At 42.0% G+C, this 18,062-nt stretch overlaps 1 protein-coding gene across 1 annotated transcript in view; it reads left to right on the forward strand.

The window, feature by feature from the left end:
- ANKFN1 (ankyrin repeat and fibronectin type III domain containing 1) overlaps positions 1 to 8,071 on the forward strand; it is a 55,907-nt gene extending 47,836 nt beyond the window's left edge. Inside the window, exons 15-17 of the mRNA XM_026046922.1 lie at positions 1,928 to 2,094; positions 4,683 to 4,902; positions 7,066 to 8,071. Of these exons, the coding sequence (XP_025902707.1) occupies positions 1,928 to 2,094; positions 4,683 to 4,902; positions 7,066 to 7,862 (1,184 nt within the window). The 3' untranslated portion in view covers positions 7,863 to 8,071. The remainder of the gene's footprint in view (positions 1 to 1,927; positions 2,095 to 4,682; positions 4,903 to 7,065) is intronic.
- Positions 8,072 to 18,062: the final 9,991 nt, after the last annotated feature.

An 18,062-nucleotide genomic window follows, 5' to 3' on the forward strand; every position in this document is an offset into this window, starting at 1 on the left:
CACGTTATTTCTGCCTAGGAGAGGTGACTGTTGCATTCACTGTGCAAATCAATGAATCCTATCATCTCTGGTGAGAGTTATCTCTACACTAAAGGTCTTGCAGACTATTTCTCTCTCCCTGTGTGGCACACAGGCCCTGGGCAGGAGTCCCTCTTTTCTCTGGGACACCGTCTGCACTGAGCTCATAGAACAGTAGGGACCGCGTGGGGATGATGTGGTACAGGTAAACATTCAACAGAGTAGTCTCTAAATAGCATCCTGGGCCAGACCTCTCTGTTTAGCAGTGTTGCTGCAGTTGATGGAGGAAAAAACAGCAAGAAGGCCGAGTTTCAAGTTTTGATTTTTTTTTTTAAGTAAGCAATCATCTGGCCAAATGCAGATGACATTTTCTATATGACTTATTATATATGTATCCCTGATGTTCTATAAAATAGTTGTGATTCACATCTCAAATATTAGAAGCTTCCATTCCTTATTAGCTCGTGGCTACCAACTATATAATTGCATAACCACAAAAGACTATGTTGAAGTAACATTTGTTAAAGTAACATTAAAGGGTCTGACTTAAAACCACAAAGGCTAGAAACTTCAGCACTGAAGCTGAAACCGCGGCTGTAATTCACTCAAGAGTCCACCACATATGGCATATATACTGTAAGACCACACACTATTCACACTAGATCCCTACAACATCTAGGCATCATTGGGAAGCCAGAAGGTAGAATTATTTCTTTCACTCTTTTTTGGTGAGATTTCTGTGTTCAGATTTGGCCTTCATTGTTATGCTAATAATGCTTCTGAGGTTGAATTTCTTGATTTCATGTATTTGCAAAGGATGACAGATATGATATGCCTTTTTACCTGTGTTCGAAGGCTTATGATAAGAACAATCTATGCAATTTACACCTGAAATACCCCAAAAAATATCAATCCCCAAGCCAGGAGCATTAAGCCAGCTGCCGTTCACTGCTGTAACAAGATTGTGCCCCATACTTCAGTTTATTGGAGCGCCAATGAATGGGGGAGTATTTCTGCAAACCAGTTCTCCCTGTGCGGGTTTTGGTGTGTCTGCACTGCAGTTTGCAGCGGGAATTGGCCAGCTCTGCATGAGCAAGCACAGGCTCTGGAAGAAGGCAGCTTTGGGAGCGAGCGAAGCTCCCCAACGAAGCTCCTCTCTTGGCACTAGCCCTTCCCACGGAGGCCCAGGTAGCTCTGTGCTCTCCTGAAGTCCAATTAACTGAGACAGGGGTCAGTTCTGACTTGCCTGTGGCTGCCCTTCTGCGTAAGAGGGCAAGGGACAGTGTGCAATTAGTGACACTTAAAAGATTTTAATTGTATCACCCAAACTGTGACAGCCCAGAAATGCTTTTACTGCTGAGTCACTTACATTTGAGTTACTGATTGGAAGTTAGTCTAGCCCAAGACAAAATTATTACCCTGCAAAATGATACTTGCGTTCTGAAACACTCAATTAAAATAAAAGATGGGTTCCATTTTCCAGTCATATCACTACTTGCCTGATAAAGAAATTACCCCTTCCTGAAAACCTTTCCTCTTTTATATTCTTAGACTGTCACTGTTACAAGAACCCTGCTATTGCATAATGAGCTATAAAAGCCTTAAAATCAGCCTTTCTGATTAAAGCTATCAAAGGCAAAGCAGCCTCTGGAGTTGCATACTAAGGACCTGATTATCCCTTCACTTAGATATAAACTAGGAATGATTTGTTTGAAATTGGGGAAGTTACAGAGTAAACTAGTATAAATGAGGGAAGAATTAGATCCTTTGTTATTTATTTCTAGCTTGAAGTAACCCCTCTGAAGTGTTAGTAATTATATTGAATAAAATTTGTGTTATGAAAGCTAAGGATTTCATATTTCACAACCAGAATATAACAGCGCTTCCTCTGCATTTGGTCTTTTCACAGTTCATTTTTGCTGTTACAAGGAAAAATTTATAAGCCTGTATTGCCGCCTTTCTGCTGTCATAGAGCTGGACTCTCTGAAAACCCAGCAGTCCCTGAGGGAAGCAATTTCAGACAGTGAAGTCGCTGCAGCCAAACAAAGACACCAGCAAGTTACAGACTACATACAGGTAATAGTCTGTTTCTGACTACGCCAGGGAGATTTTAAGGTGGCGTTCTTAAAAATTGCATGGGGCTGTAATTTGAAATCTAATTGGTGAATTATTCACAGACATCATAAAAAGAGCAGTTGTATCAAAAGTGCAATTCTGTTTTTATGAAACTCAGACCCAGAACATGATTTCCTTAGTTGTTGCTTTTATACAAGGGTTTTTATGGGTAAAATCAAATGACAGTTATACTAGACTGTTATAAAAAAATGTGTCAGTTTGCTTGTAAAACTTACTCCCATGTACGTGAGGGAAGCTAACACCATGCTTGGCCATTCGTTTGGGTAAGGCCTTTTCTCCATATTAGTGGATCTTTGCCCTGATAATACGCCAATTAAAAAAAAAATAAAATGAAAATTCAGACTAGGTCGTGGAGGCGATCTCCATCTCTAGCATCACAGTGAACAAAGCAGTTTTGTGTTCGAGGTAGCAGGCTGGCCCTTAAAGAGCTGGTAGTTCTGCCCAGCACCAAGAAGAAATTTTGTTTCCTTCCCCTGATGCGGTAGGATTGCAATTGTTACCCCACTTGGCCTAGTTTGCTTTTGCTCACACTGATCTTCCAGTACTGTTCCAAACCAAGACTTAACTCAGCAATCTTTGAACTACACCCCATGGGGCAATGTAGCAAGGCCTGTATTTTTGCAAAACTTTGTGGTGACTGGTGATTTGTGGATAAAGCCCATGGCCTTTGCATAGTGCGTTGATGGACATGGTTGAATTGTCTTTCTACAAGTGAGGTGCAGATTAATTGACAGCTCTACATTGTTAATACTCAAGCAACCTTCTCTTGAAATAGGGGCCAAAACAACCATGTATCCCATTGGTGGCTTTCATGATCTTCTGTACTTATGAATCTGACTATAATATTTCTGGCCCTCCTTGCTCTAAATTTAAACCCTTTTAGCCTTGTCCGTGCTGGAGCTGTTGGAAACTTGCAGCAGGAAATGCTCTACTGTGCTTCCGCCTTTCAACCATCCTCTTCCTCCTCATCTTCCCACTCTCACATCCAGAAAAGCTAGTTGTTCCCAGTGTATAGTAGCATTTAGGATAATATTACCCTTCACATCAAAAAAAGAAATGCATGTTTTATTAATACACATGCACTGCATAGATAGTTGTGTGTTCCTCTTCTCCAAAGTGTTCAAGTCACCAGTATATGCTCAGAAAATATAGGAGAGAATTTTCAAGCTCAGTGTTTTGTGCTGAATTATTGTGACAGTGTATTAGCCTTGTCAGGTTTCCTCTCAAATGAAAACCAGCTGTATTCTACCTATTGGCAAAAATATCTCAGCCCACCACATACCACAATCTTCAGTGGTGACCACAAAACCGCAAGAGCATTTGTGTGATCCTAGATCTAAGACAGTGTTGAAGTCACTACACAAACCAAACATTGTAAAGAGTAAAGGAGACTATATAAATGCAGCTCTGAAAAGGAGTCAGAGGGCAACCAAAAAGTAAAGATTTTTTTTAAATAATAATTAAAAAAAAACCAGCAGATAAGGTACTCAGCATCTTTACCAGAACATTAGAGAGCAAGACAAGAAATCTATAGAAACTGGAGCTAAAATTGCAGTTAAGCTGTAATTTATGTAGCATAATGCTTCAGATGTTCCTAAATTGTGTAAGAACCACAGTTCATTAAGAAGTGACTGGCCCTTTATCCCAGGAGACACTGTAGAGTGACACTGGGGAGAAAAGCAATAGGATTTGCATTTTAATAAACTGCATGCAGTTGAGTTGGGGGAGGATTACAGTAAGGAAATGCAAAGTCTGCAAAAGCAAGTCAGCAAGAAGCTTGCTAACTGGTCAACCCAGTGTGTTTTCTTCATGGGGATACACAGAAGTCTGGAAATGAGTTAAAAATGAATCCCTGAACCCTTTACTGCTCTAATTGGTGTACATTCTTAGCCCAAATTAACTCAATGGCAAGGCTTGTACTGACTTTGCTGGAGACAGGATTCCACCTGTACGTAAATACGGCCCTGCTAGGTCAAACTAGAGATTGATCCAGCCAGCTATACTCCCCCCAGCAGTGCCCAGCAAGGATTACCCTTGCTAAGCTTCTGACATCTACAGTGTCCTTTGACTCTATGTTCCACAGCTGGGTTATGCATTTGGTAAAAAAAAATCTTCAGCTAAGAGGAGGTGCCAGTGAACCAGCCTGATAATCTATCAATACGGAGTCTGCTTTTCATTAATCCTTCTGCTGTGTCCCCATTTGATTACACTCGCTTCACACAGTACCACTGACTTTTACTTACCCTTCTTCCCCTTGACATTCTTGCAGAATGTGGCTCACGTAGCTGAGAAATCGTTGCTCTTAAACACTACAATATTAATGTGGAGGCTCAGTTATACTTTAAATGCAGCTTCTGCAGGATGCCAAGCAAAAGGGAAGCTCTAGGAAGGATACTGCAACGGAAGGATATTGCGCTCACTGCTACCACCCATTCATTGGTTGCAGCAATAAATAGAATTAATATAGTCCAGAATTAATATAGTCCAGAATTAATTGTGGATTTTGGCCCTCTTTTTTTCCTCCCAAGCAAATTGATGAGATCTGGCGGGAAACGAGGTGGATCACAGAAGCACTGCAGTATGCGAGATACAAGCAGCCCGCCCCTGGCTTACCCATCAAGAAGCTTGTCGACCTTGCAGAAGAGCGGACCCAGAAGAAAATCAGTTCCACATCTTCACATCTCGATTGTCTTCCTTCACCTCCCGCCTCACCTGAGACAAGAAGCCAGAGGAGAAAAGCTGTGAGTGGTAAGAGAGATTTTGTTTATCAAAGAAAATCTTTGAACTCGCTTTTAATTAAAACAGTTCTTGAATTCCATTTTATAAAAGGACTATTTTTTCCCATGCTTGACAGGGTATTTTACCAATCATTAACTACTCTAATAATTAGCTACATTGTCTTTGAGAACCTGAGAACCCTCTATAATCCTTACAATCATGTTTTGCTTTCCACTACTCAGAGTTCTTGCGTATCATCAGCCAACTTTATTGTCTTGCTGTTCCAGATTGTTTAATGAATAGGTTGGATAAGACAGGTCCTACCACTAATTCTTCCTTGACCTCCAGAATTAGTAAAATCCATCCATGGTGAAAGCTGACTATTAGTCCGTTTGTTTTCTGCACCATTGATCTGTTATTAATCTGAGGAAGGAGCTTTCCTTTTATCTCAATTACAGCTTCATTTCTTAAGAATGTTTTGTGAAGAATCTGGTCAAAAGCTCTTCAGAAACCCAAATGTGCCTATGTATTACATTGTCCACATGTTCAAAGAGTTTTACTAGATTGGTGATGAGTTACTGAACTAAAGCTATTGGTCCTTTCTTACTGCGCTTATGTCTTTTCGTTAGTAGTTTCTGACATTTTGTCCCAGATGGGACTCACACTTTTCCACACTCACCATTTATCACTTCTGTTTCTGTAGCATTACAGACATTTTCTTTCCATTCCTTCACCATTCCTCTACTTTGAAGTAACTTTCTCATGCTCCTCTGTCTTTGTTTTGATGGAAGAAATGTTAGTGTTGATAGTCCAGTTTGATTTAACAGTTTCACATTATTTCAGAGTCCTCATTGGTTTAGATATGTCCTTTAAAAGACAAAATTACAGAAATAAGTGTCCTCTTCATTCGCCATTATTGCTTCTCTGAACAGCTGCGGAATTAAAGTGATGAAAAAAATTAATCATATCAAATAAAGAGGAAGTAAATGAAACGGTAACAATTTGCTAACTGAGTAAGGAATTTGGAGAAATATGTAAACCCTCATTCTGCTGGGCTGTCCTTAAGCAATAACTAAATGAAATGGTAAAAACAAAAGCAGCATATTCTGCATTAAACACCTCCCATGACCATTTTGATAATGATAATTTATTTCTCAAAGTGACTTTTTTTTACAGTTAAGAACAACATATAAATCTACCCTGATTAGATTAGATTAAAAGAAACCCAAAGTCTGTGGTGTCACATGCTTTTGTTTGCTCCCTCACACAGTGGTGTTCTTTCTCAGCACCTCTCTCTGAGCTAAATTTCTCCCTGTATTGCATACCATGAATGCAGAATAATCCTCTGTGCCTTAGCTCTGGCACCATGTAACCTAGGGCATTATCTTGCCCTGCATGGGCTTGAGCCATTATTGCCCTGCTATATGGTAATTTACACTAGGTCAAAGTGAATAGTTGGCACTACATAAAATGTACTGGCTTTTTTTTTTTTTTCCATTGAAACTAATATAAACTATCCAGGTCAGCAGTGGAGCAGAGAAGCATCAGTGCATTCTAATCATATATGTCGCTGTTTGTTATGTTATTGATCCTTCTGTATCCAAAGGACAACAGTGGTTTCAGTGCCAGTGCAAATTTCATCAAATTCATATGTTAATTGTGCCAGTTTTGAATTTGCACATACCTAATGCACCCAGTGGGGTCTTTCTGCTCACCCGCCTCCTCACTTTGCCTCAGACCTCTTCCACACACATGCTCACAGCTACAGAGGTGTAAGTTTGGAGTAACTCCTCTGACGTCTTTAAAGAACAGCGAATCTGGATTAGAGCTTCTCTGTCTCCCAAATCCCCATCTTTATCAAATTTAGTGAAAACAAGATAAAAGAAAACAGATCCTTTCAAAACTTAATCCCAATTCAAATTCAAATTCTTCCCTGTGCTCAATTCCTTTCAATACATGAATCCTTTGGGGTTTTCCTAATTCTTACCGCCACCTCTCTAATACATCTGCAAATCCTCCCTGATTATTGTCTTGGCTACTGTCTCCTGGGCTCACGGGCGTTTTCACAGAAGAAATTCACATTGATTTTTGGAATTATGGGTATGATTCCAAGTCAAGGAGAAAAAAAATGTGACATTTAAGCAATTCCTCTAATGTGCTTGTCTTGTTGGTAGTAATCACTTCTCTTTTCAGATTCCCAGCCCTGCTCAGATGAAGAAGGCTGCTCTGAAGTATTCCTTCCAACTGACAGTGACTATGATTCCAGCGATGCTTTAAGTCCCAAAGAATTAGACTTAATATATTCCTCCTCAAATGACATATCCCAGCAGGCAGGCAGTGGCCTAGGTGGCAGCGCACCTGATGTTCTCCAAGTCCATGACATGAAGCCCTGCCTAACGTTGAAAGAAGGCCTGAAAGAGTGTAGTGCCTTTGATACTAATGCTGAATATTGCACAGAGTACATGAGTAATCTAACAATGTCAGGGCTTACATCAAAAAGCATAGACAAGTCCTCTAGCTCCAGGCAGCCGTTGAGCTTTTTGGGTAAAAAAAGGCTAGGGAAGCACCAACATTACAACTACTTCAGCCGTCAGCATCGTTGGCTACGTGTGCACAGTGAGACACAGTCTGGCTCTCTGTCTGAAGGCGTTTATACTCAGCATCTCCTGAGATCTACAGATTTATCTCAAGAACCTACCTCCACTGAGCAGATAAAGCTTCCTGCCAATGGCTCTCGGAGCACTTTCTTACCTCATACATCCAGCCTTCCAGAAGATGGGAAAGGCAAGTATGAGGAATCAAGGCAGCATCTCCATAGGATACATGTTGAGCCTTATGAAACAACATTGCTGCATGAAGAAGGCAAGTCCTTGGCAGTGAGCCCACAGTCTGTAGAACATAAGGGTGTGCACGATGCTATGCAACAGCAAACGGGTCCAGATGACCAGTCAGGTTCTTCTGTCTCAGAAGTCTTCAGCAGCACACTGTAACCCCGGCACTGCTTCCCACTGCTCCACAATGACAGCATTATGCACACAGGGACGTACTCTGAAAACCACACTGAAAAATCCAACTCCTCCTGTGGCAACTCTTGATACTCGGAAGAGTCCCAGTCTTACAGGAGTATCCTTCACGATGCAAGAGTTCTTATTTGCATCTGCAGTTTTGCAGGTAGAGTCCTGCCATTCACCTTGTAACAGAACGCTCTGTGGCTGCAAATCTGGTAATCAGGTAGTGCAGCTCTCTGAATGCCCATGTATATCCAAGCATGCAGAATTTTAAGCACAAGTGGTGCTGCCTGCAAGTTAGCAGAAACTGTAACATCCTTGGTGTCGTCATGTTGGGACTGTGTCCTAAGCTTCTCTTAATCTATTTTCCTGCATTTCCTTTGCCTTTTTCTACTTCTCAGCCTGCTTCTTGAATAGATTTAGTTTGCCTACAGTTAAAGTGCTAACTGGTCGAGTAACACGGTTATCCCAGAGCTTGTAGCCATTTAGAGAACAGAAAGTTCTGTCAGTATCTAGGAACGCGCCGTCAGCACCGTATCTGAGCGCCCTCAGAGCCTCACGCAGTCATTCTCACTGAAGGTCTTGCTTCGCGAGCTTAGATTTCAAATCATGCAAGTAGCCTGTTATTTTAAAACCCTACAAGGAAGGGAGTGAACCTTTAAGGTCAAGAGCAGAGAGAACGAGCCCAGGCTCTGAATGAGTATCAGGTAGGGTCTAAATGAGACTAAAGCGAAGCTCCCTCTTCTGCTTTGCCCACTGCACAAGAGTGGATTCCTTCTCCTTGCAGACGCTCATGGGAAAGAAATGCACCAGCTTTTGTTCCTGAATACTCACTGTAAACTCCAGGGCTGTTTAATCACTGTGTATTAGGAATACTCTGTCATTTCAGATTAGGGAATCTGAGATCTTTTGAGTCCACCTCTGATGACTCAATAAATATTAATATCATTAGGCGGCAGATCACAGTGAGTCATGATTTTGTCCTTTGCAAGTAAAATAAGACAGTGTTAGTACTACAGAAGATGATTCCAAAATGTAATCAGTTTTAATAAGAACCATAACTTTTGGAGAACTAATGAACTAATATTAAGAGAAAACCCAGCTGTTGCACAAACTTTAATTTTTCTTGAACAGTTCTTGAAGTTTAATTTTATAGGCCACATTCCTGCTGGTTAAATTCCCTCATTCCATGTTTGCGCAGCCTTCTGCCTTTCAATTTTTCAGCCTCCAGGTGGATGCATTCTGAGGCCTCCAATAAAGAGATTTGAGTTAAATGGTTGAGTTTACAAGTCCATGAGGTGAAGGTAAGGATTTGGGCCCATGATCTGTGGTCCTTATTAAAATAGCACTTCCATAACCCCAGTGCTATTAAAATCCCTGAGCACTCAATCTATAAATTCAAAAATAAATGTTATTCACTATTTTATGCTGGGTCAGTGTGCAGAAGCCAAGAAGAGTCTTTGCTGTGATATGAGGGAGAAAACTCTCTATAAGGGGTTTACGTTTGTAATTCCTCTTTTTGGGGAGAGGGAGATTAGATTTTTGCACCAAAATTACTCATTCATTACCTGGTGCAGAGCTCAGTGAGGATGGAAAGGCTTCCATTCACTTCCAGAGACTTTGAATGGACCCACACTGAAAATTCCTGTGGGTGTGAAGGTGAAGCGGGGGAAGAAATGTCAGTGCCAACTTGCAGCTAGAAGGACAGACATTGTACATTTACACCACATGGAATTGCATGGGGAAAACCTGACTCATACACCAATGGAGCCAAACAGGGATGTTTTACTGTCCTAGTACCACCTTTTTCGCTAGATAATTATGTTCATTAGCAAAGTGTTCTTTATTGGTAAGAGCCAGAATCATGTAAGGCTTGTATTCAGATGCCAGAACAATTTATATTGTTTTGGCGTCTGCAGCACCTAGTCCTGGCTCTTCAACCTGTTCAGCCTCTAGTCAAAACTGCCACAGAACTGTTTATTAAGGAATAAAAATAACAATATGTTGAGGCCATATGTTTTCGCAGAAAGTGATGAGATGAAACAAGACGTTCCCAAGATGAAACCCACCTTGCTTTGCTGAGGCTCTTCAGGAACAGTGAGTTTGCTAGAAATAACAAAATTTACAGCAAAAGCACAAGCGCATACTACTAGTTAGGTAAGAATGTGAAAATGTCTGTTTTCTACTTGTTTTGCTCGGCTTTTTTAGTAGTCAATTATCTGATGAAGAGCTGATTTTTGATGGTAGAAAGAACTTGACTTAAGAGTAACTAACCCTACCTGCACTAAGAGGATTTAGTTGATTCTGGGAGTGCAGATGCCACAATCAAACCCATCTTGGTTTTAGCCTTGTTAGGTGGAAGTGGTGTTAACGTGATGCCTCAGGGGAGATGCTTCCTTGATCCTGTTACCTCCTAACTGAGGTTCTTCCACATAATTTAATAGTTAAAGCAGTGAGTGATAGTTCTGACCTTAAATACTTTTGGTTGTATAGCACTGAGTTGTCTTTTTTGTAGAAATACTTGTTCTTTATGCTAACTTGTGATCCCTACCTATTCAGTGAGTGCTAAGGCAGCTCCCTACTCGGAGAAAAATAAATAGTAGAAAGAGGTGCCTTTCAAGCATGGTTGCAATGCTAACTATAGCATTTCTGCAGTTCTCTTAGGAACCTTTTCTCCAGTGGGAACACAGGTCCCTCTCCAAGGCATCATGCATAGACACAGCAAATACTGAGCCTGAGACCACAGCACACTAGAATTTCACTAGCCAGCAGACAGCTCCACTGAAATGAGTAAGTCTGTACCCACTGCCCACTTACATCAGCCGAAGCTCTACCCTGAAGTGGGTTCTTAGGCTTTGCAAATTTCTGGATATCAGTCTTTCTTAACTTAAATCTTGCCACAGAGCTTTTGTCCCATGTTTTCCAGGGAGTGCCTCTTCTCCTGGCCAGAAAAAAAGACATTTTTTTTCATATTATGCCCCCACAAATAAGCTATGGACCCTCATCTCCATGTTCCTAAACTTCCTGGTTTGTGCTGGCACTAGGAATGATAGAAGTAAGCTGCAGGTATAGCCTCACAGTTCCTTGCTTCCCCGAGAGGTAGTTTGCCCACGGATAATTTGTCTTGAGAAACCTATGGCTGGCAGCATGCATCTCCCATGCGTGTGGTGTTTTGCCTTTTTTAGATATTAATTAACAACCAAATTTTCTATGAAGTAAGAGCATACACAGAGAAATCTATAAATTAATCCTTCACTGCTGAAGCATAAATATTTTTAAATACAGCCACTAACAGGGGAGGGAGAGGATGGAATATTTTATCCTGAACATTTATGTTTAGAGTATTTAAATCCCAGTGTTTTGGAAAAAGTTGGTGCATCTTTAAATTCCCCAGGGTATAAAGAAATGCATTAAGTTGCTGGTCAACTCTTTTAAGGTGTTTAAACACATGGCTCATGACTGTTATGTAAAACTTCAATGCAGCCTTACAAACAACAAGGGTATAGTGTATTTGAAAATATGGTATACAGCTTGGAAACTCACTCTGAATTTCTCTGAGGTGTTGAACTTCGCCATCAGCAAAAAGTATTTTTAGAAAAGGGGCCTTGAATTTTTAGACAACAGAGATTTCATCAAGTTTGGGTCTCTGGTTTTTCCACTACAGCAAAACTTAAAATAGCTAGAATAACGTACAAATATACTTACAAGCATGACTTTATTTGTAAGTATAATGTGTCTCTCGATTCCATGACATAGAATTTGTAAGGCTAAATCCTGCCTCGAGCCGGCACGCAGAGCTGGTGCTCCTGCACCAGAAACAGGCGGTTTCTGCTGCCTCGTGAGCTCTGACCCAGCTCGCTGTGTCTCCTTCTGCACTTTCGGGGTGAAATAAGAGCGAGGCTAGAAGAGCTTCCTTAGCCTTTTTGCACCACAGCATCATAGGCAGGATTTAGCCCAGTCATCCTATAACAGGGTAATGTGTTACAAAGCTGATCTGACACGGGACTACGGAAAACCTCCTATTTTGCTGGTCAAATAAGAAGAATGGGTTTTAATATTTATTACTGTTTTCATTTTCTTTGTTGAAAAATAATGAAATTGATCTAAAGGAAGTGATTGGTGTATCACTAATTACTTTCAACTGTGAACTTTAATAATTTATTAAGCACACTTCAAGCTAAACGGCACAGGCATTTTGTGTTTTAGTTTTTATAAAGGTGCAGTCCTGCTGTCTTTAGACCTTATTTCAGGTTCTTTTGCACCAATGTAGATCAAGATGAGTAAGTCCACTGAAGTTAGATATTACCTAGTATAAATCAGCACAGCTCCACTCATTCCGGAGGCGTAACACCACACGAGGACCTGGATCAGTGGAATTAGCATAAAAACACCACAATTATGCTGGTATATAAAAAAAGAAACATGCAAAAAAGACAAAAGTCTGCTTATCTCGTGGAATATTTCCCCAGAGGTCAGCGGGACTGTTGTCTGAGGAGGGCGCAGAGGGCCAGGCCCCTGGTGCTGTGTTACGAGTCATACTGTGATGGGAACATGTACTGCGTAATATCCTGCTGCATTTTATAATAGGGACCAAATTTCACTCCCATATTATGCAAGTGAATCTCCTGCTGAACGCCATGCGAGCTGCACGAAGGGTTTGTCCCCCTGTTATTTAACTGAAAAACATGAAGACTGTTCAGGGTTGTTGGGGACTTGGGGGAGGGGAAGGGGGGTTGTTTTTTTCCCCTCGGAGAAAAAGTAATTTAAGTGAAATGTGCAAGGCAGTGTTTAATTGCTTCCTGCCTTGTTTGTACATAGCAATTTGGCTGTTTATTGGTTGTCTTTGTTCAGATTTTTATTGTAACTTGTTGCTATATATGCAACCAAGTGTATGTTAAAGTTTAAACTTTGCTACATAATAATGCACAATTTTATGTGCTTTAAAACTTTGTAAATATACAGATGAACAATGTATGTTGTGCTAACTATGACCTTGGGACTTGACACAACAGTATTTTCATGCATATGTACCTACAAATGGCTTGAAAATAGCAAAATATATATTGAGGATGGCCAAGAGCCAAGAGTAAATGAGTGCCGTATGACTCATGCTTCTTTAATAATTCCTGAAAGAGGCATGTATAGTACATAACATAGACAATAAAAATAATTTTGAAGACTACAAATATTTTTTATAACTTCAGATATTAAATACTATTTTAGAAAAAAAAATTGGTCAGGAAAAGAAATCTTAGACTTATTCGAGTGAATCATTGTCATAAAAATATTCTTAGCATAGATTTTTTTTGTTTGATCTAATATCATAGAAACCTAGCTCTTTAAAGCTTTAAAAGGCTTGAAATGCTTTCATATTCTTACAAACTCTTGTGACCTTCTAAAATCAGGCATTTCAACTCTTCTATATCCTCAAGAAAAAAGATGGTAACATACGTTCTTGTAATCTTAAATACCATTCATACATATAATCTTTAAACTTTTTTTTTTTTCAAATATGGTCTGGCTGACCATCAACAGATACCCACATACACGAGCTTTACAATCAATAGAAATTTGAATGTAGTTTGTTTTTACTCATAATTCTTTTATTATTATTGGAAAGTGAGTGATTTTTTAAGGCCAGCCTTTCAGACGTGGTCGCCACATTTTCACATCAGCCTGCTATTCAGAAATCTAAACAAAACAGGCAGACTTTTAGAACTGGGGGCTGAAAATAATTTTGCAACACAGACAAGAGAAGCCACAGCTCAGTTGGCATCAATGCAGATGCCTCCCTACAGGTGTGGGGTCCTCGTAGCCAGGTTTGAAGATGCCTCTTCCTGGTCTGTGATGATGCCCTGCTGAGGACCTGTGCACAGACGAGCAGTGAGGGGCATTAAAACCCCACGGGCCCACGGGCTGAGCCCCTTTCTCCCCGCCTGGTGGCTGTCCCAGAGGCTCTGTAGGTTTGAGGTGGGTACTTACAGCGACAGGCCAGCCAGAACACGCTGCGTGTTTCTGGTGTGAATCCAGCCTTTCAAGTCACCTTGTAAACATGCTGCATTGGGGGCTTATGTAATCTGATTGTAGTCAGGAAACACCCCAGATATTACCCACGGAGAGAATTACCTTATAAACCTTACAAACCTTATATAACAGTTCCATTTTGAATGCTGCAGTGAAATTGGAACAAGTCTCTTTTGGGTAACTGATTGTTTTCTTTGTTACCTCTCTTTTAACCACCTTTAATACTGTCTGAGCCTCTCTACATGTTTCCTGCAGTGTTCTCCCTTTTGTACAGATAATGCGGAGCTGGAATAAGTGATAGGCCCAAGGTCAAGCCGAGAGCTTGTTGCAGAGCACGGAGTTAGACACAGTGTTCTGACTAGCAGCCCTACAACGTCATCTGTCTATTACCTGTAGCTTGTGCACAAGTGTATTTGCTAATGTAGATGTTGACAAACGTCTGTATTTCAGCCAGGACATGCCAGCCCACTGCAAGCTTCAGCATAACAGCATCCTACTGCGCGTCTGTGGATATTTCCACAGAGGGAAAATGTTTTAACTAAAGCACAGCCAAAGTGGTGTTGAACTATAGGGCAAAATATTTCTTAAAATGTAAGATAAAACATGACTGTCTGTCAATTTTGCTTCCTTGATTTTTAATTTCAATATATTAGGATTCTTAAATGCATTTATTGAGCGAGGAAAAGTGAAGGGAAGAAAAAAAAAAAAAAAAAAAAAGGCAAGTAATCAATCATGTATAGTAATTCTGAGCAAATTAACTAGGAAAAAAACACCAGAGGAGAAAGAGGGATTTTTGTGTGTGCATGTACTTAAATTACTTCGGTGCATTTTTGCATGTACCATGCATTTTTAGGCCCTGGTTGTTTGTATGGTTTTGCTTGCCCAGAGCTGAGATTTCTTCTTTACATAAGAAGATAACTGGGTGAACAGTGCAATTCTTACAGACCTTTCTGCAGAGCAAGTCTGCCATAGGTTTTTGAAGACAGTGCTGTTTTATAATTGCCTCCGTGTCGTATGCTGTTTTACTGAAATGCTTTTAAACCAACTGGAAAGAACTTACACTCCTACAGGCATGTTTCTGACTTGATCTTCTGAGAGCAAAAGATAACCATTTTGTTGTTCCATGCAAACATGTTGACTTATATAAACTGTCACCTTTCTGAGCAATCTGTTAACTCAATTTAAAATTTTGTCTTTAAATAAAAAGCTTTGGGTTTTAATTGGGTTTTTTGTTTGTTTTGAAAACATACAAAAAGTCTTTATTAATAAAATTCCCTTCTCTCTTCCTTGGCCTGCTGTTTGCAAATTCTGTCTTTAAATTAATAAGTTCATTTAGAAAAAGTAAGGTGTTATTAAAAATGTTTCCATTTTCTTTAAAGTTGTTAAATTATTTATTAGTAGGACTTCTAGTCCTTTACTATATGACTTCTAGTTCTAACTGTTCTGATTTTTCAGTCTACTTTTAGTTCACAAAACATGCTGGGAAAAAAAAAAAACCCAAAACAGTGCTCTGCAGTACTCACAGATATACAGATACATGCAAAAATGACAAACTTGAGAAGCCGCTTTTGCACTTTAAAAACTAATGATAAAATCAATTAAAATACAAACATACATATATTGTAGCAGCAATTATAAAGGTCTTGTTTTGGAAACATGAAAAAAATCTTTGAATTTGATGATATAGGCATTCTTTTGACTGAAGTAATGTGATATTTTCCAGATAAATTCAGTCAAAAATTCTGATCTTTCAGAACAAAAAGCAAGACCGAAGTATTCTGTCCATTGTTCCATGTAATCACTTTCTAAACATCCTGAAGCAAAACATTTCAGGTGTGGATGCATTTATTAACTGATAAATCTACATTGGATGATGGGGTTGAAATGTCCTTCTGTAAGAGATGCTGACATCTGCCCCTGCCGTTGACTGGAGTGGCACCCGAGGTCCTCCCTGTTGCAAATCAGGTGCATGATATTGGTCAGACATGTATGAAAAGGTGGGTCTAGCTGCCCCCAGCTGTGGCAATTTCTGGGTCGTGACTTTGCTTCACACGTGGAAGCGTTAAAAAGAACCTGCACAGCCTTCACCTCTCCCCATATTGCTTTGTAAATTGTTTGAGAGGGAAATGCTGCTTTTTTTATGTATGTCATCTTCTTGATGACAAAAAGGAGCTAAATCAGAACTCAGGCTGGAGCAGTTTAACCGCTGCGCTGCTCGCGGCTGCTCCCGCCATGAACTCGGCCCCAGAAGAACAAGGATTTTTGTGCGCTTTCTCCTGGGGCGACGCGCTCCTTCCCCCTCCGCCTGCGTTTGCTCGGATCCCCGTCTGCCTCCCGGCTCCGTCCTGATCCCCATGTTCCCGGCCGAGCGTGGGCTGCAGCAAGGCCGCCCGCCCAGCCCTCCTCAGAGCCTCAGCTGTTCGCGTGGAGCCCGGGCTCCCACGGGACTCGCGTTCGAGCACAACCCCCGGCTTGTCAGGGCCGCCGCTGGCCGTGCTGCAGAGGGGACATTCTAAGGCTCTATTTTAATCTTCTGGAGCCTGGCCAAAGGCTGGAGCGGAGCTGCCAGCACGAGGGGGGCCCTCCCGCTCACTGCGCCTGACCTCCCATCAGGAGAGGTGCTGGTGTGTTCCTCCGTGAACTACTAGGGCTCTTTCATTGCGCCTGACCTCCCATCACGAGTGCTACCAGAGATCCAGCTTCAACGACTGGGGGCTTAACCCTGGCGCAGCGCCAGCGTATAGAGTTATACGCTGCTTGTCTCCAGATGTAAGATGCACCGAGTGTAAATTCGCGTGCCGCGGGCTCAGCTGGAGGCTGCCGTTTCAGGTCCTTCTTCAAAGCAGCCATAGAGCACCGCAGACCGTTCACTTACAAAGGCGGACGTTACCCCTCGTGCAACTTGCAGCTGTCCTGCATCTTTTTATTTGATTAGATATGTATAAGCCAGCATTTCAGTACACGCCGTTGGTCCCATTCTGGATCCGCACGCCTGAAACGGAGCTTTTGCACGACTACAGGCACCCGCTCGAGACTGGAGCCATCTCGCTCCGCAGGCGGCGCTTAGATAGCAGGACCCTGCGGGGCGGCGGGATTCATGAAGAAATCCCGCAAAGGACAGTGAGGCACTGACTGTGTCCTACCCTGTCCTGCATCCTTGGAGATGATGAGTTTTACTAAATGGCATCACTTAAGCCCCGACGGATTTCTCTGCCCAGCCTCGAGTATCAGCCCTTCAGTGCAGGTGGCCAGCGCAGCAGCCATCATGGAGCTTCCTACGTGAAGGATGCGTTGTTTTCTATTCATGGAAGAACAGATACTTTTGCCAGTTTAAATCAATATATCCTTATCAAGCCCCCTAATTTGCTACTAAAAACACATTATCCAGTCAGCGTGGATTATGCAGATAGTGATTGACAGTATGGGTGCTTCAATGACACTTTGCAGTGAGGAAAAAATCCTTATTTTCCCTCGAGGGGCTTGGAGATGTTATCACATAACACACATCAGTACAAACACACAAAACCACACACACAAAAAAAAGGTCTTTATTGACCAACTATTGCAGCTGTCCCAAGCTCCCATTTAAAAAGGAGGCCCGCTGGCTACGGACTATGCCGTTGTTGGCTGGGACTGCGCTTCGCCTCGGTCCTCCCGCTTCGCCTCAGGCTCGCCCAAAATGGCGCCCGCGGCGCGGCGCCCTCTCCTGGGAAGCATCAGGTAATGGCGTCTGCCAGCCCAGGGCCTTGTGCTCCCCCGGCAGGGAGGGCAGGGCACATAGAGATATAAATGAGTGCGATGGGGAAGAAAAAATAAAACCCTGGTGTTTTCCGCAGTCTCCAGGTCACCTCAGCCCCTGCTGCCCTCAGGAAATGGCGCCTCGTTGCTTGGCCTGTGTGGATCATGTCCTCGCTAACCGCTGGTGGCCGTGGCTGCCTCTTGCCAGGTAGTGCCTGTGCTCGGGAGGGACAGGCTGCGCCAGGGCCCCTGAGGGGATGGGGTCACATCAGAGGTGTTGGTCGGGCAGCGTGCCTGGCTCCCCAGAGCAGCCATTGCCCGCCTCAGTGTCGTGTCTGAGGGGTCTCATGGAGCCCAGTTGCCTGCAGCGCTAAATTCCCCTGCAGGCGATGGCAGCTCATCTCATAGAGGTTGTAGGGT

This window comes from Nothoprocta perdicaria, unplaced genomic scaffold, assembly GCF_003342845.1.
Source record: "Nothoprocta perdicaria isolate Ctin4 unplaced genomic scaffold, notPer1 scaffold_46, whole genome shotgun sequence".
Taxonomy (NCBI): Eukaryota; Metazoa; Chordata; class Aves; order Tinamiformes; family Tinamidae; genus Nothoprocta; species Nothoprocta perdicaria.